The sequence below is a fragment of the Phascolarctos cinereus genome, unplaced genomic scaffold (assembly GCF_003287225.1).
Source record: "Phascolarctos cinereus isolate Bilbo 61053 unplaced genomic scaffold, phaCin_HiC Scaffold_2;HRSCAF=192, whole genome shotgun sequence".
Lineage (NCBI taxonomy): Eukaryota > Metazoa > Chordata > Mammalia > Diprotodontia > Phascolarctidae > Phascolarctos > Phascolarctos cinereus.
In genome coordinates, this window is record NW_027555625.1 from 61,006,797 (window position 1) to 61,033,614 (window position 26,818).

The 26,818-nt window shown below is 45.0% G+C and overlaps 2 protein-coding genes across 2 annotated transcripts in view; one reads left to right on the forward strand and one right to left on the reverse strand.

Moving 5' to 3' along the window:
- Positions 1–1,898: 1,898 nt before the first annotated feature.
- CTRL (chymotrypsin like) lies at positions 1,899–8,938 on the forward strand. Its single transcript, XM_078149128.1, is given in 7 exon segments — positions 1,899–3,721; positions 4,456–4,559; positions 7,175–7,236; positions 7,767–8,092; positions 8,258–8,328; positions 8,331–8,393; positions 8,668–8,938. Coding segments are annotated over 7 exon segments (852 nt in total). The 5' UTR covers positions 1,899–3,669; the 3' UTR covers positions 8,842–8,938.
- A 4,125-nt stretch (positions 8,939–13,063) lies between these two features.
- The window catches only part of PSKH1 (protein serine kinase H1), a 67,015-nt gene continuing 53,260 nt past the window's right edge, over positions 13,064–26,818 (reverse strand). Inside the window, exon 3 of the mRNA XM_020989306.2 lies at positions 13,064–13,997. Within this exon, the coding sequence (XP_020844965.1) occupies positions 13,680–13,997 (318 nt within the window). The 3' untranslated portion in view covers positions 13,064–13,679. The remainder of the gene's footprint in view (positions 13,998–26,818) is intronic.

The window sequence follows — 26,818 nt, forward strand, 5'->3', positions numbered from 1 at the left end:
TAACATTGATCAATACAATGACCAACCATAATTTCAAAGGATTCATGATGAAATAGTCTATCTCCCTCCAGATAGAGAACTAATGGATTCAGAGTGTTGATGAAAATCTATTCTCTTTTTCTTTTCTTTTTTTTGGGGGTGGGGGGAGAGGGCAGGGGGGAACATAGCTGATGTGGACATTTGTTTGCATGACTATACTACAGTATATATTGTAATGGGTTTTGTTTTTCTTGCCTCTTCAATGCGTGGAGGAGGAAGGGGAAGGAGAGAATTTGGAAGTGAAAATAAAATTGAATTAAGAAAAAAAGAAAACCTCTCATATCTTTTGGCCATTTATCAACTGGGAAATAGTTCTTGGTCATATATTTGTGCAAATTTCCTATATATCTAGGAACAAGACATTTATCAGAAATATTTGATGTAAAGATCCCTCCCCCACATTGGACATTTTCTCTTCTTATTCTAGTTCATGTGAAAGCTTTTTAATGTTATGTAATCCAAAATTTCTCCTTTATCTTTTATGCATATATATGGATACACACAAACACATACAATTCTCCCCCAGACATAGGTATGAAAAGTACCTCTATTCTCTAATTATTTCTATAATATGACCTATTATATTTGGGTTGAGTATTCCTTTGGAGCTTTTGTGGCATATGCCATAAGTTGCTATCTAAACCTACTTTCTACCAAACTGATTTTCAGTTTTACCAACATTTCTTGTCATACAGGGAACCTTCCCTTTGTATTAGTGTTTCTTGGATTTATTGAACACTAGGCTAATATGTTATATTACTTTTCAGTCTTGTTTATCTACTCTATTCCATTAATCTACTTGTCTATTTTTAACCAACAAAAGAATAGTTTTGACAACTGCTTTATAATATAATTGAGATCTGGTCATGCTATGCCCTCTTTAATTCTTTCATTTAGTGGGAGGCATTCTGATGTGAAGCATATATGTATTAGGTATTCTGGAATAGAAGAGAGTTAAATGCTGGATGGTGGTAGGGTGGAGTGGATTATTGTTATTTATTCACTGTCATAAGATTTAGAGCTAGACCTTTTTTTGTGGTGGGCAAAGTATTGGAAACTGAAGGGATTCTTATCGATTGGGGAATGGCTGGCTGAACAAATTATGGTATATATGAATGTGATAGAATACCATTGTTCTATAAGAAATGATGAAGGGAATGGTTTCAGAAAAACCTGGGAAATCCTGTTTGAACTGATGAAAAGTAAAGTGGACAGAACCAGAACAATCCTACACAGTAACAGCAACATTATAAAGATAAATCATCTTTGAAAGACTTATTAACTGATCAGCATGATAACCCTACAATTCCAAAGGATTCATGATGAAACATGCAATCCACCTGCAGATAGAGAACTGATCGTCTCAGGGTGCAGATCAAAGCATACTTTTTTCCTCTTTCTTTTTCTTACCCTTTTTTTTTGGGGGGGGGCCAATGCAGAAATTTGTCTTGCATGACTATACATATTTATAAATAAGTTTTGTTTTTCTTGTCTTCTCATTGAATGGGGGAGAGGGTGAGAATTTAGAACTGAAGGAAGAATTTTAAAACTGCATTTTTAAAAAATGACAAAAGATTTAGAGCTAGAAGGGACCCTTGTCTCTGGATTTTCTGGGACAGATACTATATTCAGGTTAGAACCTGACTCTAGGAGAGACAAATTCTATCCCTCCAAATCCCTCCCAAACTGACTACACTGGCTGGAGAAATTCCATTTCAGTTTCTTCCAAATGTAAAGAAGATACCTTTGGGCTATGGGAAAAGAAAAAGAAAAAAGGGGAGAGAGAAAGGGGGCGCGGGAGGGGGAAAGAGGGAGAAGGAGACAGACAAAGGGGAGAGGGAGGAGAGGGAGAAGGGGAAAGAGCCTCAGGGGAGGAACTGTGGCAGGGCGGATGATCAAACAGTCTTCCACAAGGCAACCAGAGCCCCAAATAGGAAATGGCTGGGGGAGGGATCCTTGGGGTCTGGAGAAGGGCAATTCTCCTAGCCAATTGGGAGTATGTTGGTGAGAGCCTTTACACCTGGATACTGATAAGGTTAGGGTTGTGGACAGGAGAAAGGGGAAAGAGCCTCCCACCCTGTTTTATGCCCTAGCCTGGTAAGGACATAGACCAGGGAGTCTTCAGACCCACAAAAGGAGCTTTTCTCACTCCACCCCACAACCCAATTTCTCTCGGTCTTTTAACAGACTTTAATCCCACCGTAGCCCTATTATACAAATTAAGCTCTTTCATCATCCAGACCTTTCCACCATTCCGTTTCCCCCTGCCCATCTCCCCCGAGACACACACACACACACACACACACACACACACACACACACACACACACACACACACACACACACACCTTCTGCCCTTCTCATCTCTGCTTGGTGTCACCACATCACACATTCAGTATTATCACGGGTTGTGCAGGTCTCCAATTTCCTGACATGTCGACCCTCCCAAACTACAGGGACTGCCTTCCCCTGCTTTGCCCACAGCACCTCCCAGCACAAGAGTGGGCATGAAGGTGAGTCAGTAGAGGTTTGTGAATTTGATTAACTACTTATTAGTAGCCTCCTCAGACTGACACATTAAAGCTCTCCCTCCCCACCCACCCGTGTTCCCTTCCATTATTTTCTGTCTCCCCCACCCCACCCTAGAGCTCCCTCCTGTCACTCCCCGTGCTCATAGGAACCATGGGAGCCAGAGCTAGGAGGAACCATAGAGATGAATTAGTTCCACCGAATCCATTTATACATGGATGAGATGCAAGCAGGGAGTAACTTACCCAAGGTCACCTGTATTGTAAGTAGGAGAAATGAATTTGGATCCAAGTCCTCTGATTCCAAATCCAGAAATCCAGCATTCTTTGCACAAGACCATTGTTTCTGTTCTGCATCTACCCACCCTAGCAAGTGCTCATTAGTTCTAGTTCATGGGCTTCTGGCAATCAGTTAAGAATGAATGGGTTCAATTTCCAATCAGGATTATCCATCCCTGGGGAAAAATGAACTCAAGCCATGAAATGTGACTGGATCTCCATCCGTGTGCCCCAGGAAAAAATTACTACCTCTTTCTCCATCTTTTGGGCCAATCCCAATTTTTACTTATTTTTGAGAGGAAGAAGAGTTATCAGCATAGAAGTCCTAATAGGCATGGGGTCTGTAGCTATATGGAACCCCACAAGAAATCCAGTCAGAGAGCATCCCAGGTCTCTAGCTGGACTCTCCTTTTTCCCCATCCACTCCCTTTCACCTTTTCAAACTCTTTCCCTGGGTTCTGGAGCTCTAAGAACTACTGTTTGAAGAAAGGCCTTTTCTGTACCCAAACCCCAACCTGCTCCTGTGGGAAAACAATAGTTCCAGAGGGAAGCACAGCCTCCCAATCAAACGGGTGGGAGTTTACTCAATTCAGACTTGGGGGAGCCCATCCTTCTATGTATGCCATATCTGGGTAGGGACTTGGGGTTGGGAGATCTCTGAAACGCAGGTGACCTGCCCACCCTCTCCACATCCCCTCTATCAGGACAGAGTATGTGAAGGGGCAGTAAAGTCACAGCTGGGTTGGCACTGGAATAAGGCCCAGGGTCTTTGCATCTCAAGCTCTGTCCTGTCCCAGAGCCTGCCCCAGACAAATCAGCAGAGATGGCAGTGCTGTGGACTCTCCTGTGCCTGGCATGCCTTGGTTCTTGCTACGGTAAGCCATACAAGATCATTTGCTCCCATTCTCAGCTCCCTCCCCTTCCTATTACCAAGTCCCTTCTTAGCTGGGGCTCTATCCACTGTGCCACCCACCACCTCAAGGCAGCTGAGAGACTTGAACCTAGCCTAGGTGTTTTGATTCCAAGTTCATTGTACCATGCTGTTTCATAACTCTTGGAAATTTCCACACATCATGCTGAAGAGCCAGTCCTCCCCATATCCTCTACCTCTCCCTAATAGTCCTTTCAATTCTGAAATTCTGTGATTTCTCCAAGGCCCAACCATGCCCAGGGCTTAATGCTCACTGAGGTCCTCCAACGCAGTACTCATGCTGAATTTCAGCTCCTAACTCCCACAAGTCCTTGCCCATCAATTCACAGCCTTCAGCTCTCCCTTCCAATGGTCTGTATGGATAGAGAGCCATGGTGGCAGGGACTCAGGAGGGAGGAGTTTGGGAGAGGAAGGAAGGCAGGCTTTGTGGGGAGCAATTTAGAGTAAAGGGGTACTTCCCCATTTCCTTAACCCCCAAAACTTTCACGGCCTGCTTTCACTAGGGCACTGACCTTACCTGTGTGATCATGGGTAATCCACTTAGCCTTGATGAGCCTATTTCCTCATATTTAAGAATAATATTTATAGTTATTAAAGTTTTATAAATTTCACTTTATAAATGTAAGCCCTTATAATGGTTAAGCTATCATAGGGTTGTTCTGTATTTGTCCACTACAGGTTTTGGGATCCCAGCTATCAAACCTGTTCTGAGATTCAACCAGAAGATTGTCGATGGGGAAAATACCATGTCGGGATCCTGGCCCTGGCAAGTGTCTCTGCAGGTAATGACTTAGCGCTGGCAAGGAAGAATAGGGGGATAGAGGAGATAGGAATAAGGTAGGGAAATAAGAATAGGAAGGAGTTGGGGCAGGTAGGTGGCACAGTGGATAGAGCACTGGCCCTGGAGTCAGGAGGACCTGAGTTCAAATCGGGATTCAGACACATAATACTTACTAGCTGTGTGACTCTGGGCAAGTTACTTAACCCCAATTGCCTCACCCCCCAAAAAAAAGAGAAGAAAGGGACTTTTCTCAGCCCAGCTGGACAGTCCCTTGATCCCCACTCTACCATTTCAGGAGTATAGTTTTGGGAAAGAGGGAAGAATCTTTGTACTGGGGAAGAGGCAGGGGCATGGTACAATTCCAGGACAGGGAGACTACTGCCTGAACAAAATCTTTTTCCTCTATTAATAACTCATATTTATTTAACACTTTGCTCACAAGAACCCTTGTGAAGTAGATAATACATTCATAGAGGCTGAAAGGAGGTAACTTGTCCAAAGATACACCAGTGCTGGGAGGGACAGCTAACACAGTGGATGACAGACTCAGAATCCAAAGAAAGATCCTGACAGGCTAGAACACTGGGCTGAATCTAATAAGGTGAAATTCAATAAGAATAAATGTAAAGCCTTAAACTTGGGCTCAGAAAATTAACTTCACAAGTACAGGATGGGGGAGACACGGCTAGGAGGCAATTTGCCTTAAGTCCGCAGAGGGGCAGGGCAGGTTAATGAGTCAGTACTGTGATGGGACAGCTGAAAAAGCTAGCGTGATCTTGGACTGTATTAAGACAGATAGCTTCCAGGAATACAGAGTGATTGTTCCTCTGGTCTGCCTTGATCAGACCACGTCTAAATAAAGTATTGTGTTCGGTTCTAGGCAGCACAGTTTAAGAGGCCTGATAAGATGGGGTTTTAGGGGGCAGAGTGGCCAGATGGTGATGATTCTTGAGCCATGTCAAATGATGATCAGGGAAGGAACTGGGCATATGGATGTTTAGCCTAGAGAAGAGAGGATGGGGGGAACGGGAAGAGAAGGGGGGAACAGAGGTCTTCAAGTAACTGAAGGGCTCTGATGCAGAAGAGAGATTAAGACTCATTCTGTCTGACTCCAGTGGCAAGAACCAGGAGCAACTTGGGGTTTGATGTCAGGGGAATCTTCCTAACAATTAGACCACGGGAGGGGAACCTGTGACCTCCAGGCCACATGTAGCCCCCTCGGTCCTCAAGTGTGGCCCTTTGACCGAATCCAAACTTCACAGAACAAATCTCCTTAATAAAAGGATTTGTTCTATAAAACTTTGACTCAGTCAAAAGGCCGCACCCAAGGATCTAGAAGACCAATGCTGTTTGTCCTTCGTTCTCAAAGAGGACCATGACATCAGGAAGGTGATGCCATGACATGTAAGTGAATTGGATTTAAGTGAGGCAGGGCTGTGCAAAGTCACCAGCCTCACTTTCTCCTCTGGAGCCATCTGGGTCCAGTGACCAGATATAGATCAGGACGACTGGAGATGGCCCAGGATGCAGTGAGGATCCTTGGCCTTTCAAGCTAAGGCCCTTAACAGGTCTCAGTTTGGAGGGCAGCTAGGTGGCACAGTGGATAGAGCACCAGCCCTGGAGTCGAGAGGACCTGAGTTCAAATTTGGCTCAGACACATAACAGTTACTAGCTGTGTGACTCTGGGCAAGTCACTTAACCCCAATTGCCTCACCAAAAACAAAATAAAACAAAAAAGGTCTCAGTTTGACTGAGGCCAAGCCTATTTAGTGATTAAGACTCAATAAGAAAGGAAGCAAAGAATGGCCTTTTAAAAAAAAAATAGATCTGGGGTAGGGGGAAGACCCTCAGGGTTTCTGGCCAAAACAGAAAGAACTGCTTTTTACATTCATTCTGAGCCAATCAAGGCCCAAGTAATGACCAAGTAGGGCTTGGCCTGGCACCTATGATTGTCCAATCAGTGAGAGACAGAGTGATTTAGGGTTAAGGCTGGTCTTTAAAAGAAAAAAGTGAAAAAAACGTTTTAAAGATTAAAAATTTACATTCCCTTTGGGCAGAGCTCCGGCAGGAGATAAGGAAATATGTGTGATACCTTATGTGGACAGAGTGAAAGAAAAGAAAAAGGAAGGAGAAAAAGAAGGAAGGAAGGTACATGTGGCCTCAAGGCTGTAGATTCCCCACCCCTGAATTAGACTCTGTCACAAAACACAATGCCCTGCCAGAAGAGGTGACAAGTTCCCCTTCTTTGGAGCGCCTTTCATTTGAAGGGTCACTTTTCTGCGGTCACTTCCAATTCTAAATTCAGGGATTCCTTTTACAGATGAGGCTCAGAAAAGTTATGTGACTTGCCTAAAGTCATGCAACTAGTAAGCAGCTGGGCCAGGATTCAAACTCAGGTCATCTGACTCAAAATCCACAGTTCTGAACCGCTAAAATGAACAAAGCTAATAAGCAGCAGAAACAGGGTTCATATCCATACCCAATGTTCTTGGCGCTCCAGCACGTGGCCTCAAAGAGCAGCATACCCTCTGCATGCTGATACACATGCATGATTTTAGCCTGTGAGCTTACCAATAAGCCTAAACGGGCTGTTCCCCTCTCTCCTCCTCTCTACAGGAGCGAAATGGTTTTCACTTCTGTGGAGGTTCCCTCATCACTGCTGCCCACTGCAACGTGAGGCGAGGGCCCTAAAGCCACATTCCTTCAAAGTCACAGGAACTGAGGCTCCTCCAGAGGAGTAGCCCATCCCAAGTCCAACAGTTTTGTCTGTCTGTCCTACTCTGCAGTGATCCCTCCACTGAGTCCTGGCCCACATCCCCCCTCCACAGCTATGTTAGCCTAGACCCATTTCTTCAGGCCCAAAGGGGATCCGTTTCCTTTTATATCTGCCTATTCCCACATTTCATTCTTGCCGCAGCCCAAACCCACCACCTGGTTGTCCTTGGAGAATATGACCAGTCACCTAACGCAGGTTAGCACTACCTCAAAGGTGAGCATCTGGAATGAACCGGCCCAACAGATCACGCCTTCTGAAGTGGGGAGATGCTGAACTGAGGTTAGAGAATTGCCAGGGCCCAGCCCTCACCACCTAAGTCAAAGGGAAAGAGGGGACCTAGGCACCCAGACCTGAACTTTGTAGAAATCTATGGTGCAATTCATTTCTAGTTATTCTTCTCAATCTCCACAAGATCAAGTCCTGAACCCAAAGCAGCCTTGTTCCCTCAAGCACCCTATATCTAAGTAAGTGTCCCCTATTTTACCACTGTCCACCAGGCCTTGCCAGGCAAGAGCCTCAAGACTTCACCCCTGACTCCCGTGTCCATAGGGCCCTATCCAACCTCATGGGTTCCCTACAGATCATCACCTACCCTGGCTGGAATCCCAACACCATGAACAATGATTTTACTCTCCTAAAGCTGTCCTCACCTGTCCAATTCACTTCCCGAGCATCTCCTGTGTGTCTGGCCACAGACAACAACATCCCCCAGGACATCACCTGTGTCACTACAGGCTGGGGCCGCACCAGTGGTGTAGGTATGTGAGGAGGAAGCTTCAGAACGAATGGGACTTCTATTGGGGCACCCAGAGGAACAGTGTTGTGTGTGAACCAGCATCAGGGCTCTGGGGCCACATGGGAGGATGCTCAGCCTGGGAGTTCATTAGAAGAAAGGAGGCAAAGACTTTTGCTTCTACTTACAGCCAACACCACCACAGCTTGGCCCCAGCAGGTGGTTCTGCCCCTGGTGACAGTATATCAGTGCCAGTAGTATTGTGGGGCAGTCACACCATGGATGCCATGATCTGTGCGGGAAGCTCTGGAGCCTCTTTTTGACAGGTAATTTGAAAGCTCTTGGTGCTGCCCCTAGGGACTGAGCTAGCCCCCAAAGGATCAACCCAAAACAGGTTCTCAGACAGATCAGAATCCCAACTCTTCCTTTCCCTGGGGGTTCTCCACTGTTGATTCACATGACCCAAAATTGTTCTCAGGATGAACCAGAGGCTCCTTCATAGCTCCAAGCACCCAATACCCTCTAGGCTCCAGCGTCAGCCACCTCCAAGCCTTCCCAGCTCCCTGGTTACCTGCCTTCATCCCCTTCACTTCTCTCCAGGGTGATTCCGGAGGCCCCCTTGTGTGCCGACTAAACAACCTGTAGGAAGCACCCTGGGTCCAAGTCGGTGTTGTCTCCTGGGGGACAAGCAACTGCGATGTCCAGGCACCCGCTGTGTACACACGAATCAGCAAATTCAGCTCTTGGATCTATCTGACAGTGGCCAACAACTAAAGAACTTGAAGGAGGGGCTTTCAGGACACCCCGCACAAGCCCAACTGCCCTTCCTCCCTATGCCCTGAAGCACAATAAATTCCCTATCTGCTCTCAAGTCTGGGCTGTTTTTCCCCTCGGGCTTTTCCTTTACTCTAGCCTCAGGTGGCCAGCAGGTGTGGGAGCCAGGTGGCCAGGATGAGGTGAAACAAGCCAAAGGTTGTTCCCAGCACTCTACACAACCCCACCCACCCTGGGACACTGCCAAGGAATTATGCAGCACCTGGGGCTGAGCCAAGAAGACCTCCTGGGACTCAGGACTTGGCCTTGGCACCATCAGAAAGGAAACCTGAGACTGGTGAAGGAAGCAACGTGTTTCTGCACAAATGAAGTACGACAGAGAGACCTTAGGGTGAGAGGAACTGCTCCTCCCAAAAGACTCTAGGGCCACCTCACACTCCCTACCATTCCTCATCGGGGTTCTCCTCAACTCAAGGCATCCACGTCCTATAGTGGTCAGAGTGCTGGGCCCAGAGTCAGGAAGACCCGAGTTCAGATGCAATCTCAGACGCTGGCTAGATGTGTGACCCTGGGCAAATCCCTTAACCTGTTAGCCCTCAGTTTCCTTATCTGTAAAATGGGGAAAATAACCGCACCTACCTCCTGCCCGTAACACCTTACTATTACACCTCCCAAGATTGTTGAGAGTCAAATGAGATAATTATAAAGCACTTAGCACAACACCTGGCATACAGTAAGCGCTTTATAAATGTTCATTGTTATTATTGTTACTATTATTATCCCACCCTCTCCTTTTGCCCCTTTCCCCTACCCCAAACCCAGGAAACAGTCATGGCTCACAGGGATGAAACAGTCATCCTGGGGGAAGACTGCAGGTTTATTGAATATGCAAGATACATTTGCAAAATGAGTACACAAAATAAATAACTTCATACATTCTGAACCCAATGGCACAAGCTCCCAGGGAACACTAGTATGAGGGGCTTTTTTAATGTCAAGAGGAGGAGACAAAGAACAAATGTCTCAAACTCACAAATACACAGTCATCCTGCCTCTTATGGATTGGGGCGGGGATGGGGATGGGAGGCGGAGGTGTCTGGGTCCAAGAAGGATCAACTGGCAAAGATGTGGGGTAGTGGTGTGCAGGTAGTAGGACTGGCAACTGAGAGAGTCCACTGAAGGGACAGGCTCCCCAAAGAGATCCCTGGGAACTAAGTGACAGAAAAAGGTACAGGAAGCTTCCACCCAGTCATCTCCCTTCCCCTAACCAAGACAAACCCACTGACCCTTCCAGGGGAAGGGTTCTCGGTGGCGGGACAGAGAGTAGGCTGAAGGAGGTATGGGAGTAAAGAAACTCTAGGCCCACATGAGGGATCTGCTTTGCAGTCCCTTAGGTCTCTAACTGCTGCCCAGCACTCCAGGAAGCTAGGAAAGTGGCTGAGATCTCTTCTGGCTGTGGCAGCATCTGTCTTTGGGACAGTAAACGGGGCCTGAAAGTCACTGGGCTGTCAGAGGAAAGCAGAACGGCACGCGATGTGGCCCAGGAGAACAATCTCTAGGTTCCCCAGGTCTTGGAGAAGGCACTCCATGACACACGGCTCTCTCGTTGGCACAAATGTGCACTTGCATACACAACATACAAAGTCACTTTGGCTTGGTTTTCCTGTTGGTACCAAGGAACCACCAGGAGAGGAGGCCTGGTCCCTGGCACTCCTGGTCAGAATGGGCAACAATGTCCATATGAATAGTTTTTCTCTTTTTGTTGTTGGCTTGTTTCAAATAAAAGACCAGTGTTCCATTAGATCTCTGTGGGCCAGGGATCGAGGAGAATACCCACTTGTTTTCTTGGTGGAAGCCCCTACCCTAAGTGCCATGGGGTCTTATTAAACAGGCAGCTTGGCTCCTCTACTAGAAATTAAGGCCTAGCCCCTTCTCAGATTTGCTGAGGGCAGTTTCAGTTTACAAAGAGGCAAGAAAAACTGAGGGAAGCCCCCTAAAATGGGCTCTATTGTTCCATCTTAGCTGCAAGCCAGACAAACTATGCAAGCCCGTGCATTTAAGGAGTCGGAGATGTCTAAGCAGACAACATAGTCTGGTCAGGACTTAAAGTATACAGTCCCAAATGGGCCATGTTGGGGGAGCCAGCCCCCCCTCCATCTCAGTCCTGCAGTTTCACCTTGGGGCACTGGGGACTCCCCGACCCCTTCCCTGCAGGGCTGGGCAGATTCACACAGTATTGCTAAGTTCCACAAGAAATTCCTTAAGGACAGGCTTCCAGGCGGGGAAGGGAAGGGGATGGAAGAATGAATGAAGCTATCACTAAGCCCTTCCCTCAGAACTCCCTCATTCCTCAGGCAGCAGAATTCCAGCTCCAAAACCTCCTGTGAGGCCCCATGGTGGCTGCTTCCCAGGCTCACTGCCCATCCATATCCCAAGTAGCCACTAGGTGTCACTTAGACTTTGTCCATGGAAGACTGGTTCATTTAGTGGGCAAACCCTGATACACAAGCCAAAAGAGCCCTGAAACATCCTGCCTGCAGGGTATGATGGAAAAAGTAAGGTAGACAGATGAGCTCTGAAGAGTATAGAGGAAATAAGGCAGAGACATAGGGTCTACATTGTGATAGCAGAGACAGCACCTGGGGGCAGGAGGAATAGGTAACACTTACCCAGCCTTGTAGCCATCCCTGACCTAGAAGTGGAAGAACCCTTGAAAATGGAGGCAGGGCACAACTCCTCCCCCGAGGACAAGAGGGTATATAGGATAAGACACGAAAGGGGATACATGTATTTTCAGTTTTCCAAGGGGAGGGGAAAAACTGGTAGCCACAACTCTGCTTAGAGGCCAAGGTGATTTACCTCAGTCTGCCTTGAAGAGACCACCTTCAGCTGTTTTTCCCTTCGGGCCAAGTACCCACAACAGGCAGGAAAACCAGCCACTATCCTCTTCTTTCCTAGCTACAGGTTAGGCTATCTGCCCTTCACCCTTCCAGAGCTAAGGACTAGTTAGGTTTAGGTTTCCCTTTACATACAATTTCCTGGGAGAAATCAGATGAAAGGAAAGAGGACCAGGACAACATTGGAATATCATAGGACACTTGAACCCTGTCTGCCTTGAAAAAATCACTATGCATATTATAGCACCCTCCCAAGGGAAGGTAAACAGCTAGGTGATGCAGTGGATAGATCACCTGGAGTCAGAAAGACCTGAGTTCAAATCTGACCTCAGACACTTACTGGCTGGGTGACCCTGGGCAAGTCACTTCACCCTGCTTGCCTCAGTTCCCTCATCTCTAAAATGAGCTGGAGAAGGAAACAGCAAACCATTCCAGTATCTTTGCCAAGAAAACCCTAAAAAGAGATCTTAAAGAGTCCGACAAGGCTAAAAACGACTATACAACAAAACAACCTAGGGGAAGGAAGTAGGTTGTCAAGGGATGGAATGACCAAGATGGCTACATGTCCTCTGTATTCCTTTTTTCATATATACCTACTTCTATTTAAAGGAAGATCCCATAGAAAGCTAGGCCCCACCCAGGCCCCTCAGTGGATCTTCCCCCATTCACTAGATGAGCTGGACCTGGAGGCTTAGTTTCCCTCCTCCATGCCATTTCCAGCCCAGGGCTTTAGGAAAGAACACTCACATCCTGGCTGAGTCTCTGGCTCCCCCCAGGCACTTCCCCTCTGAGTCACTACTGAGCACTTACTCTGGCCCAGGTGAGCCTACCACAAAGGCAATTCCATTTCCTGCTGGTTACAGGGGTGGTACTACTGATCAGAAAGAGTACTCTGGTGCCAAGGGCATGCTGTAGATATCAGCTCTGACTTCAGTGTTTCCTTCTCTATTTCTGGATAGTCAGAGCCTAAACATGCTCTGAGCCAGCTGAGTCCTCCCAGGGAATGGAGGGAGAAGAAAAGCAAGGAAAAGGGATAAGGATAGATATCCGGGCAAGCTTCCCTGTTAAGCCTTTAAACAAGCAGAAAAACCAAAGGGGGCTCTCATGTACTAGCCCCATCTGGCTCCAAGTGAGTGGAAAAGAATAAGGAGGCTTGGGGTTTTGGTTAAAAAAAACAAAACGACCCAAACACCTCTCCTGAGGAGGATTTGGGGCATTACCACCAAATAGTGCAGCCTGCAAGGAGGTGCAGCCCTTACCCCAGGCCAACAACCTGGCCCATGGAATATCACACCTACAAGGACCATCTCTAGGTAGGAATAGCAAGGAGATAGGATAGGGGGCCTGGAGTCAGGGAAGGAGGGACAAGGGACTTCCCTTTCTTTAAACTGCTCTGAGGGGCTCTGCTTCCAATACTTGCCCTACCAGAGTAAGACGCTCAGACCTAAAGTTCCTGGTCTAGTCCTGACCCCCCACCCCCCACCTGGGCTTTCTGCAGTTCTGACACAGCAGGAAGCTCTCAGGTAGTTGAGTCATAACCACTCAGTACTCCAACCTCTCAGAAAAGGTGGGCACACAACAGAAATACCATCTGTCCTTTGTCATCTGAGAGGGGCTCTTGATACAGACAAGCATGCCACCTATGTATACGGGATGGGTGTGGGCAGACAAACTCATTCCTTAGAATCCAGCATTAATAAATAACACGGGGCACCCCAGCCCCACCAGGCTTTCCTTCTTCTGGGGGCCCTCACTAGCGTGCGGGGTGGCACAAGGCACTTAAGACAGTGGATGTCTGGCAAAGGGATGGTAGTCTGTTGTGTGGCCCCAGACCCTTCCCTAAGTGAGAAGCCTGCTCCTGCTCCCTGGGCACCAGGTCCCACTGCCACTTCCTTAAGGCGTGTCTGAGAAGACCTCAGGTGTGCAAAGACAGTCGGCGACTCAGCCATTATACTGCTGCTGGTAGCGCAGGTTGAGCTCTCGAAGTTCCCGCTCACGCACACGCCGAGACTTGTTGGACTTGGTGGAGCGGCTAGAGCGTGTGGACTGAGCTGACTTGGTGCTCTGGCAGCGAGAGGATGCCCTCTTGAGAAGATTCTGGGAAATTGATCGGTGAAGGTTCTTCATGGACGAAGAGGCAGCCATGCTCACCACCCATGGGTGCTTCAAGGCTTGGAGAGCTGTCATCCTGGCACCAGGATCCACAGTTAGCAGACGGTCAATGAAATCCTTTGCCAAATTTGATACACTGGGCCAGGGCTGGAAAAGCAGAGGGAAACCAGTTAGGGCCAAAGAAAACCTGGTGATCTTGGCAGAGTAGAAAGGCGACTAGATTTGAGAGTCAGAGGATCTGAGTTCAAATCTACCAACTTTTTACCTGCATGATCTTTAGACAAATCATAGTTTTTCAATTTCCACACCTAAAAAATGAGTCACTCTGTGACTTCTGAGGTCTCTTTCTGTCCTAAATCTTCTAAGAGAGTCAGTGCCTTTCCAACTATAAATTCCGAAGGCCTCCATGGTCGACACTAGGTGCCTATCTTGGTCTAGGAAGTTTGGCAATTCTGACACTGTTACACAGCAGCTCTCCTGCTCTAAGCTCCCAGGCTTTCGGCAAAGCTGCCTTTAAAATCCAGGGAGCCAGGCCTAGCATTTTAGGTCAGACATTTCCAAGGTTCCCATTATCTTCTTGGGGAAAAGTCTTTGAGGAATCAAGAATCACCTCCCTTACTCTTGCCCCCCCCATCTTGTTCTCTCTCCTTTCTAATCATTCCTTATTAAGGTTTTGTGCCTTCCTTCCCCATTCTCCAAAGGCCTGACTTCCATTAGTCCCTGATAAACTGGAGAACTTCTGTTCTGCCCCCTGCTCTTATACTCCATGTAGTCAGCATATCTCTAGACTTGCCAGGACTTTACAATGCTCCCAGTCCTTCCGAATTTGAGGTGGTAGAGGGGGCTGACTTCCCCAGGAATGCTGGCTTTCTTGAGAGTCACAGGGCCTCTCACAGGGTCCCAATGACTCCAAACCTCCCGACCACTACTTGATACAGTTTTCCTTAAGACCAAAGAGACAGCTCAACCAGGCTTTGAAGGGAAGTTTCTTCAACCCTGCCTTTCTTCTGCCACGGAAATATAAGGAATAGTCTTAGCCCTGAAATGACAAAAACTCTCACTGGTGATGAAAAGAAAGCTCTTCATTTTGTCAGTCCCTCCACAACCTGCAGACACTTATTCAGTTCAATTCAAACTTCATTAAGTGCCTCCTGCCTCTAGAACCCTGGGCCAGTGGACACCAAGGGAGATGCAAAACTTAGATGAGATAGATGTGCCCTGCCCTCACCCAATGGGCTTCTTAATCTGAGGTCTGTAAACTTAAACTACATTTCAATATAATTGGTGTCCTCTCCATTCTGATTTAGGAACCTCTTGACCCTGACAGATCCCATTAGCCCTGGAATTCACTCTCAGAAGCACCCTCTGTCCCTACTGCCCCTCTCTCTGATTAGACAGCTCCTTCCAAAGCCTCCTGTTCAAGAGGTACCCAGGCCAGCCATCTCTTCATTTCTCAACAGGCAGCAATCCCAACTTCAACAAGTTCTCATGCCAATCACCTCTCTGCCTTCCTTTTATGTGTTGTCTTCCCTGTTAGAAAGTAAGCTCCCTGAGGGCAGGGATTATCTTTCTTTTTGCTTGGATTTGTATTCCACACAATGCTTAGCACATGGGGAGTGCTTAAATAAATGTTTGTTGACCAATAGCTCATTTTACTCATTTAAAAACATTATTTTGAGAAGAGGTCCAAAAACCTCACCAGACTGTGGAAGGGGTCAAAGACACAAAAAAGTCTAAGACTCCCTAGTCTAGGAAATAGCTGTGACACATACCAACATTAGTGAAACACTAAATAACATATGATCAGAGAGGGAGGCACAAAGTGTTATGGGACATCAGCAAGAGAACAGCTTATCTTCTAGCATCGCTAATCCTACACAGATTAGAATTCTGGGTTCCAATCTGAAAGGCTCACACAATTATAGCTTTAGGCAAACAGTCATTCCATAAGCATTTATGAAGCACTAATTAATTATATGTCAGGCACTGTGCTCAATGCTATAGATGCAAAAAAGGAAAAAAACAGTCCCTACCAAGGAGCTCACATTCTCACGTGGGGCTGCAGGGGTGGGGTGGGGTGGGAAGACACAGACAGGAGAAGCATGGAAAACTAGGTGATATAAGATATAAACAAAGTAGATGGAAAGGAATCCGAAAAGGAATCCAAAAAGGAAAGTACTAGCAGCTGGGGATGGAACTACTGGGCAAGGTTCCTACAGAAGGTGAGAGATTTAGAGCTAGAAGGGCTTTAGAATGCATCTAATCCAAGCTCCTAATTTTACAGGTAGGGAAACTGAGTCCCAGAGAATGGGAAAGTCTTGCTCTAAGTCACATGTACCACTCACCCCATGGGTGAGGTCTCTCTATATGGGAGAATAGGCAGGTAAATTGATTTACATATTTAAGGGGTTTTTTTAGGGTAGTGTAATATAATGGAAAAATTAGAGGAGGTAGAGTCAGAAGACCTGGGTTTGGCTCTCAGTGTGGACATTAACTTTGATAACAGATAAGTCATTTTCCCACTCTGAGCTTCAGTTTTCTCATCTAGAAAATGTGTACAAAGATATTTTACAATCTATCTTGACAGGGTTGTTGTGCAGGTAGAGGTTTATAAATGTGAGCCATAACATCTGTCTGTACAATCATGTAGCTTTAGCTACCCAAACAATGAGCTCATGAGCAAATTGGATTTTTTAAGCAACCAATTACTCTGGTTTCATGCAAAGGGGAGGCTGGCAGGTTCACTAATGAGCAATCTCTTCCAGTCAGCAAACACAAATCAACGTATTGATCTGTTTATGCCACTAGAGGGCTCACCTGCTGTACTCTGTGTAACTCAAATTTTAATTCATTATATTCCTCTGAGGAAAATAACAACACATCCAAGGCCACTAGTCATAAGGTGCCACCACAGCCTGATGGGCCAGAGCTAAATTTCACACAAGGCAGCACTGACAGAAGGTACACTCCTTTGACAGCCAGAATTGTGTCACTGTGGGTATGTATTCCAACTGCATAATGGTGATTTCTATACAATAAGCACTTAATAAATGTCTGTGTAATTTAACTGAACCATGACAAAGCTCAGGTGCAAGACTGAAGTCACCAGACTGCCACTGGGTAGGATAAAGCACACTGCCAAACTCAGGATGAAATTAGCAAAGAACCTAAAAGACTACCAAAGAGAAATGCATGACCAAGATGGAGATTGAGGCAGGTTACCAGGATGGTAACGTCATGGAGTCTTTTTCTATATTACTGAGCTTCCTGGATCAGGCTGGGGAGGGTTCCCAGGTGAGGGAATTGGTCCACTGCAATACTATTGGCAAGGCAGCATGAACCCAACCCTCACCGATCATGGATACAGGGGAAAACAAAGAGAAGCCAACACTCTTGCACAAGGGGAAGCAATAGCAGAAATATAAAAAAGGACAAAGGGGAAAAAATTAGATCTCTGATCCCTTGGGAGTTTGGGATGGAAATGGTGAAAAGCTAGATGCCTAGGACTGCCTGAAGAACAAGGTGCGGCAACATGGTATAGTGAACCCTTACAGAGTAGTGAGGAGATATGCTGCTGTCCTGGCTCTACTAATTCCGAGATGCGTGACCTTTGGAAAAGTCAATTCCTCTGAATCTCAATTCCTCAAGTATATATGTAAAAAAGAAAATAATAATCCCTCCCTTGCCTCTCTCACAGAGCTTTGGTGAAGATCAAAGAAGGCAATGTATGAGAGTGAAAATGATTTAAAAAGCATAAAGTTCTGTACAACATAAGAGTATGGCATTAACAAGAGAAGCACTAGTCACCGAGTTCCACTTGCCTTGTATGTGCTGAAGCCTCAGCACAGTTTAAAATCCGAAGGCTGTCACTGAGACCACAATGCCTTTCTCCATCTTACCCATGTCTCCACTTCTCCAAACAACACACCTGTGGCATGCATACTGCAGGCACCCACTATGGCCACGCCTGAGAAACTCCCCTCTTAACACAGGAAGTAGGACCTTTGTCAGCCAACTCAAGCCTGCTCACTCTGCAACCACTGAGATGGGAAGAATCTGCCGTAATTAATTCTCATTAAAACTCAGCATTAAGAAAAACTGTAGGGCTGTTCAGGTTACATCCTTTTTTCTTACGTTCTATAAAATACCTAAGTTGCAGCCACGGGACAGCGAATGATCAGGGGAAGGCAGGGAGAGGAGGCTGTGAAAAGGCTTGCTCAGCACGATGGTACAGAAGATTCCAAGTTGGGACCCACAGAATCACCTAATTGGAATGGGAAGCAGCCTCAGCAGCTGTCTAGTCTAAGCCCTATGTGAAGGGAATCCCTACCTAACTTACAGGACAAATGGTCCTCCAGCCTCTTTCTGAGGACTTGCAATGAGGGAAATATGTCACATTTTTGGTCCTAAGGGGAGGTTTGATGGATTTCAACTAATCTTCTATGAGGTAGCATCAATTTAACTTGGCAGAAGGCAAATTACCTGACAGTAGTCTTTGGACAGCTCCAACTGTGAGGAAGTTTCCCCTAACACTAAGCCTGACTCCACCTCTGCACCTTGCATCTATTGGTTCTGGTTCTGCCTCTGTGGGCAAAGAGAACACGTCTCATGCCTTCTCCACAGGGAAGACCTTCAAACACATATCTACCCTTCCCTGCCCCTTCTTCCAGCTAAACATCCCCACTTCTGGAATGGCTGAACAAATTGTGGTAAATGAATGTAATGGAATACTATCATGAAATTAAGCAATGATGCAGTAACTGCACATGTATAACCTATATTGAGTTGCCTGCCTTTTCAGTGAGGGTGGGTGGGGAGGCAGGAAGGGAGAAAATTTGGAACCCAAAATTTTAAAAACACATGTTTTAAAAAAAAATGTTTTCACATGCAACTGGGAAATAAGAAATACAGGAAATGGGGTACAGAAGTCTTGGGACTGTTTGGGAAGTCACATAATAATAGAATTTCCACAATGGAAAAGACTATTAGTCTATTCTTTTTTTTCCATTTATATATATATATATATATATATATATATATATATATATATATAAAAACACACATATATGTATATGTACATATGTATACACACACACTACCCTTTTATGTACATCACTGTTCTAAGTGCTAGGGATCAAAATAAAAGAAAATTAAAAATCCTGTGTATTTCTCCTTTATGTCTAATTGATGGGAAACCACCTATTCACATGTATGCACAAAATAAATATAAAAATAAATATGTACATAACAACAACAACAAAATAAACATCCCCACTTCTTTTAGTGACCCTCACATGACAGGAACTCGAAGCCCTTCTTTCTTAAACGTGAGTGATTAGGGAGCTCATTTTATATAGTACTTTACAATATAACAGAGTACCTTCTCCTCAAAACAACCCTGTGAAACTCGGAGATGACTGCAGGAGTAACTTTCTCACCAGCTCTCTGCACTCACCAAACATTCACCCAGGCTCACTCTTCACAAGACCCTGTGCTGGGTGCCGAGAGGGCCATGAATGGGACTGGCTGCTGTCTTTGCCCACGAAGAGTTTGCAATTAATCAGGAGGGAGAACTTATATACCAAGCTGACTGCTTTCAACTGTGATTACTTTTAAATGCCACGTAAGACGCACAGGTGGCAAACCCCGAAGAAGTGCAGCCTTTCTTCTAAAAGACCTTGGTCCTGCCTTGCCCTTTGGCTTCCTATGGTCACAAACAGCAGTTCTTCTTCAAAGATCTTCCTTGGCCTGGTGAACCTTGTTCTCAAATGAAAGGCGTGTCCTAAGAGGTGAAGAGAGGGCACCACAGCACTCTCAGGTGCCCCCCAGTTCTCTTGTCAAGGCAGTTAATCCCTGCTTTTCTGGCCATCTGTCACTGACTGGGAAATCCCTTCCTATGGATTGGCCCCTGGCCTTTCTAGGCCTGAAGCTGTGGAGGAGGCAAAAAAACCACAGTGAAAAGACAGAAAGGAACATGGCCAGCAAGTCCTTGGCATGAAAATGGGAAACTCAATCTGCTTCTTTCTGTTTCTAGCCCTTGCGGTTTTCCCTATTGGTGATTAGCCTTCCAGCAAGCTACTAAAGCCCTGCAGCCTCACAGGAAATAGCCGAGAGGGGGAAGAGAGGGAGGTCTCATAATCAGTCTCCCCTTTAAAAGCAGTTCTCCCCAAGGGCCTTCTCTCAGTAATCTGCACTGGTGATAATGACCACTGTTTACCAGGGAAAAGAGGTAGAGTTTACATGTTCTGTCTCAGAACTGTCCCATTTTACTCTTCTAGCAAGAGTTAGATCCCAGAAGGGAATATGCCTCCACTCAGACACAAACACTCAAAGTTTGATCTGCAGCCAAGAGACTTCAAAACAAGCTAGTTCGAGAAAGGTCAATTCTGTCACATTCTCTTCATCCCATGGTACCAAATCTGAGAGACCAAAGAGAATCCCAAGTGTTTTAGAAAGCCCAGTGCTCACTCAGCAAAAACTAAAAACCCACAACAATTTGGAGTAGGCCTAGTAAGCCATCAGAACTTGAACAGGGAGAAAGGAATCAATGCTTTCTAAACAGAACAGAAACAATGAATTATCAAACTAGAGGATGCCTCCCCTTACTGCCCTCTGGCAAAGCCAGGAGGGATCAGCTGGATAGGCTCCTTATTATCAGTGAGTTTTATAACAGCTCTGTCAATCACTTCTTTAAAGAAAAGCTGGGGCTTTCTGTGGATAACACCTGCTCTAGCTGCCCCATAGCATGAAGACACAGTCTAGAACAGGAGAGGCACCTAAGTAGGAGTTAGAAATCTAAGCTCCAGCCCAGGGGTTCTCTATCTTTTCTGTGGCATGGACCATTTTGGCAATCTAAGGGAGCCTATGGACCCCTTTTCAGAATCATGTTTTTAAGCATAAAAGAAAATATGGAAGCTTGTGAAGAAAATTAATTATATTGAAATAGTTATCCAAATATTAGAAAAACAAGTTGGCAGACCCCAGGTTAAGAACCCCTGGCTCTATCTTATTCTGCCACTCACTAGCTCTGTGACTGAATGATTCCCCCTCTTGGGGCTTCTGTTTACTGAGGGGTTTGGGTATTTGAAGTTCCTTCCAGAGCCAACATTCTATGATTACTCATTTTTAAAAATTCTCTTCTCAACTTAATATCACAAATAATGCTTTAATCTGGATTCACATTTTACTTTTCAGGATACTTGGCTTGGAATCCTGATGTCTAGCATGCCAGTGTCTTCTGCCTCTGGATCCAGAAGCCCACCAAGTAGTCTGGCCCGCAGGCCACATTCTACCTTGCACCAATCTCCCAATGGGTCTAACTGTAGCTTCAGTTCTATAGAAGAGAGATAAATGAATCACTTTCTGTTGATCTTTAAACATACCTGAAAACATTCTAAAAGGTAGCCTGAGGGTGTTACTTCAATCATGATCAGAAAGCCCTTTCTAAAAGAGCACTACTGCTTGCTCCTTATCTCTTCTCACTATCTTAGTCCTCCCCTGGAATCGGACAAGGCCTTTCATTCCTGCTCCTCTCTTCCTTTTCATTCTTATTCCAGATTCAGCACTAACCCATAGTTAGATCCCACCAGGAATCATGTGACTACGTTCATCTTCTGTATGAGCTCTTAACTAAGTAAGCAGAACCCAGTTTCTAAGATGCAAAACCAGTTGCTGCTGAGGCCTGTGTGCTATGTCAGCTTCCCCTTACTCTTCTCACAAACACCACAGAATTGCAGAATGTGGAATTCACAGAACTGGAAAGAATTACTTTAGAGAAGATCTAGTTCACTCCTCTCATTTTAAACTAGAGGTGAGACCGACAGAAAGGAAGGAGCTCTGAAACACAAAATGCTAAAGTGAATTTTTAAAAGTAGATTTACAGTCAGAAGACATAAGTTTATATTCTAGCTCAGCAGCATGAGAACTCTCAATCCTGTTTCCTCATCTGTAAAATGGGAATCATGTTGGTGAGGCTCAAATGTGATAACAGACACAAAGATATTTTTCAAACAGGAAAACATACACACATGTGTGTGTGTATGTGTGTGTGTGTGTGTGTGTGTGTGTGTAAAAGATTACCATCATAATGAGAAGAAGAGTAAGGACTAAAACGCAAGTCTCTTGACCCTCGAGCCAATGCTCTGTCCATCACACCATGATACTTCTCCCTTAAGAATGAGAATTTTCTCAAACATTCCCAATGCAAAGGGAGGCACCCAAGCCTTCCTTGGGCCATCCTAACCTCCTGTTAAACTTGTCCTTGCACATATTTTCTAAGCCTTCAGTGGTAATTAGATAAAACAGAATATGGCAGGGGGAGAGAGGGAAACCAGGCTGAGGAGAAGATGTAAAAGAGAACCACAACAGCCTTTTAATAATCCACTGCTCTCTAAGCAGGAGCAGCCATCTGGTGCTATGAACTGCTACAACCCCTCTTTTCCAATAAAATTACCAAGTGGATTCCACTGACACAGCACTGGCCACCTGGGCACCAATGCTCCTCCAGATGCCCTGACTCTTCCACATTTATCACACCCACAACCTTCCCCTGGGCTCTGACCAACTGCCCTGAAACAATGACTGGGCAGCCCAGCTCTGTTAGCTGGTCCAGCCATTATGGAAATACCAGTTCAGTATAGATTTCTAGGGATCAGACAATAATTAATGGTTTTGCAGAGTAAGGGGGTGGGGAAGAAGGCTCAGGAAAGAAGTGCTAGAAAGTTGGCACTTTTTAGCAATGGCCAAGGTGACACAGCCAATTAAAGCAATTAGGAATTTTGCTTTCTGGCATTTGCCTCCTGAACAAACTTTTTAGAGGAGTTTGCTGGTTCCAGAAAGCCTGAATGCTCCTCCTCCTACGATTAATTATCATCTATGTTCTTATTGACCTATTCCTCCTTTAAAGTAGAGAAGATAAAACACCCAAGTGGAAAAAGAACCTAGGTTCAAATTCTGGCTTTGTACTTACCACCAGTGGAACCTTGGACAAGCCTCCTAAACTTCTGGCCACAGTTTCCTGACCTGTGAAATTAAGGGGCTGATCTTTAAGAGCCCTTCTAGTTCTAAATTTTACAAAACCTCTCCCTGACTCTAAAATAACAGGTTTTTCTTTATGTACGCCCCAAACAAGCCAAAGAGGCCACAGAAAAGACTCCTACAGAAAGGAACCTTTCCCAGACCCTGGGACAGTGTTTCCAGGGCTGGGAAACCTGCAGCCTCCAGGTCACATGTGGCCCTCTAGGCCCTCTGATTGAATCCAACTTCACAGCACAAATCCCCTTAATAAAACGATTTGTTCTGTAAAACTTTAACTCAGTCAAAAGGGCAAACCCAAGGACCTAGAAGGCCACATGTGGCCTCGAGGCTACAGGTTCCCCACCCCGGTAGACCTTCAGAGTTAGAAGGAAAGGAAGACCAGTGCAGGGGCAGCCAAGAGTCAGTAAGAGATAAGCAACATTACCACTTATTCCTCATAGACTTTCAAGTTCCTGAACAACAGTATTGTGGTTTTTAGCTCCATAAAATCCCAAATAACCTTGCTGCCACATCCTGGAGAATGAGACGAGCCACACTGATGAAGATGAGCCACTAAGACTCACACATTCCAGTCTGCCTCCCCAGGAGGCCAGCCTACTGTAGGAACTAGGAATGGCAGGGGGCCTCCCTCTAACAAGCAATTGCAAAACCACCATTAAGTTAGAAATCTGTACAACTCTACATTACAGATGCTGGCTGCAATATAATATTGCATCGACTGAAAAGCAACCTAAATACAAAAAACACATAAGAAAATTATGTGGCTCAGATCAGTACTTGAGCAGAGCAACTGGAAAAAAAAAAAAAGCAGGGCTTTATCCATTAGCCAGTCAAAACAGAAGTCTGGTCAGTCAAAATGGGCCCCAGAGCCTTGGCTGGTCAGAAAAAAGATTTGAAAATAAACAGCATTAACCCAACATGTCAATCAATTAATCAATAAGCATTTATATTAAGTGTTCACTATGTGTCAGGCACTGTGCTAGGCCCTGGGGATATTAATATAAAGAAAGAGACAATCCTTACTTGCGATGAACTTACATTCTAAGGGGGGAGATAGTAAGTACATATAAATATCAATATGTACAGCATAAAGTTAATGAATGCAACCATACACAAAGTATTTAAATATCAGGTAGTCTGGGAGGAAGGGAGGGCACTAGCCACTGAGGGATGAGGGAAGGCTTCAAGAAGAAGACTGCCTGCGCTGCATCTTAAAGAGAGAGGGACTCGAGGGGAGGAAAGAAGGGCATGGAGGACAGCCAGTGCAAAGCCACAGACACAGCAGATGGCATATCTTGTGTGAGGAACAGAGAGATTGCTAATTTGGCAAGATCACAAATGTGGGAAGGGGAGTAATGTCCAATGAAGTTGGAAAGATAGGTTGGGGTCAGGCTGTATAGGGCTTTAAGAACTAAACAAAGGGGTTTATATTTGATCCTAGAGGCAATGGGAAGTCACTGAAGTTGATTAAGTAGGAGAGTCACATGATCAGATCTGCACTTAAGGAAGATTATTTCTGCAGAAGTGTATAGGATGGACTGGAGTGGTAAGAGACTTGAGGCATGGAGACTGACTAGAAGGCTGTTGCAAAAATCTAAGCAAAAAGTGATAAGGGTCTGCACTGAGAGAATAACTGTGTGAAGTGGAGAAAAGATGTCATACGTGAGATGTTGTGAAGGTAGAAATGGCAACTGATTAGATATGTGGGGTGAAGGTGCATAAGGAATCCAGGATAATGCTGAGATTATGAACCTGAGAAACTGGATGGTGCTTTCTTCAACAAAAACAGCTTATGTGCAATCCTTAGGAGGAAGGGTCTAAGTAGAAAGATAATGAGCTCAGTTTTAGACATATTGAGTTTAAGACGTCTCTAGGACAATTAATTTGAAATGTCCAGTAAGCAACTGGTGATCTGGGGCTGAATATATAGATCTGGGAGTTATCTGCATAGTTAAAACCCATGGGAGTTGATGAGGTTACCGAGAAAGTGTAGAAGGAGAAAAGAAGAGTAAAACATCTACAATTAGGGAATATGATGGGGGAAATGAACCAGCAAAGGAACTGATAAGGGATCAGACAAGTAGGAAACATACCAGGACACAGTAGTAATGAAAACCCAGAGAGAAGTGTACCCAGGCAGAGAGGGGTGGCCAGTAGTGTCAAAAGCAACAGATAGGTCAAGAAGAACTGACTCAAAAAAGACCACTGGATTTGGCAATTAAGAAGTCACTGGTTAATGGAGGGAGCATCATTAGTTGATGATGAAGTTGAAAGCCAGACTGCAAAGGGCTGAGGAATAAGAAGATACCATGTGAAAGTAATGAGAATACTAACTGGGTTAGAGGGCAAGGAGGCAACTTCAACCCCCTATTTACTTACAGCACAAGGAACTCAGTTTACTTATAGCTCACTACAGTTATAGATAGATAGACAGCAAATATAGTGATAGAAAAACATACAGTTTACATATAGTTCTACTATTTTTGTTGTTAAGTCATTTCAGTCATGTATGATTCTTCATGAGCCCATCTGGGGTTTTCTTGGCAAAGATACTGGAATAGTTTGCCATTTCCTTTTCCAGGTCATTTTACAGATGAGGAAACTGAGGCAAGCAGGATTAAGTGACTTGCCCAGGATCACACAGCTATTAAGTGTCTGAAAGCCAGATTTGAACTCACTAAGATGAGTCTTCCTGGTTCCAAGCCCAGTGCTGTATCCACTGTGGCACCTTGCTGTCCATATAGTTGTACTATATATAATTATATATAGTTAAAATATATATGCTTGGGGCAGCTAGGTGGCGCAGTGGATAGAACACCAGAATGGAGTCAGGAGGACCTGAGTTCAAATCCGGCCTCAGACGCATAACACTAACTAGCTGTGCGGCTCTGGGCAAGTCACTTAACCCTAATCGCCTCACCAAAAAATAAACAAACACACAAACAAATAAATAAAATATATGCTAACCAACTGGGCTACCACTTTTATGGACTCCAATGACATCTATCCTAGTATATTTCATTTATACTAAGATTCTGAAGGAGGAGCAGCAAGATGACTAAATCACCCCCACTGCCTTGCCAAGAGCCATTACCCATTTCCCTAAGACCTTTCCTTAACACTGAAGGAAGATAAGACCTAGATCAAGGGCTCTTAATCTTTCCAGGGTCATTGATCTTTTTGGCAAAACGTTTTTAAATACATAAAATATACAGGATTACAAAGGAAATATATTAGACAGTTATCAAAATATTAAAAAAATAAAACCATCATGCACCCCATGTCAAGAATACCTTTACCACAGAATAGCTAGATTTTTCTCTGGTTCCTGTCCTTTTTCACTTTCCCCAAAGCAGAGCTAGGTTCCTACTCCTCCCTCTTCAGGACACATAATGCAATCCCCTCTGGAGGTTATGATTACACTCACTTTGTATCGGCGTCCTCAGGATGCTATACTTAGGTACTTACTTTAGTATTAGATCATCACATTACATGGTGCTCCAAATACTGAGCCACCAACTTGAGAAACGATACAGGCTAACAGAGGGTCCTAATAGCTTTACGTCTCAAGTCCTTCTCAGCCTCTCTGGACTGGAGCAGAACATACCAACCTTTGACCTCTCATTGTCTCAGTCCAGATTTATGACTATGCACAACTTGGCAAATGGCTTGGCTCCCATCCCACTGAGATTCTAATTTCTGAAACTTCAAATCTGAAAGGAGTACCTACTCATATGTAGATTAAAACACACCTGCTAAAACAGAATCAAAATGAAAGTATAGGGTTAGAGTTCCTGAGCATCAAGATTGCTCTTGGGTAGATTCTGAAATTTCAACTCCTCTAGATTCATCACTATAAAAATAAAATTAAAAATATAATCTTTAAAACTCCCAAACTTTCTTTCCAATAATTCATTTTCAAAGTCTCCAAA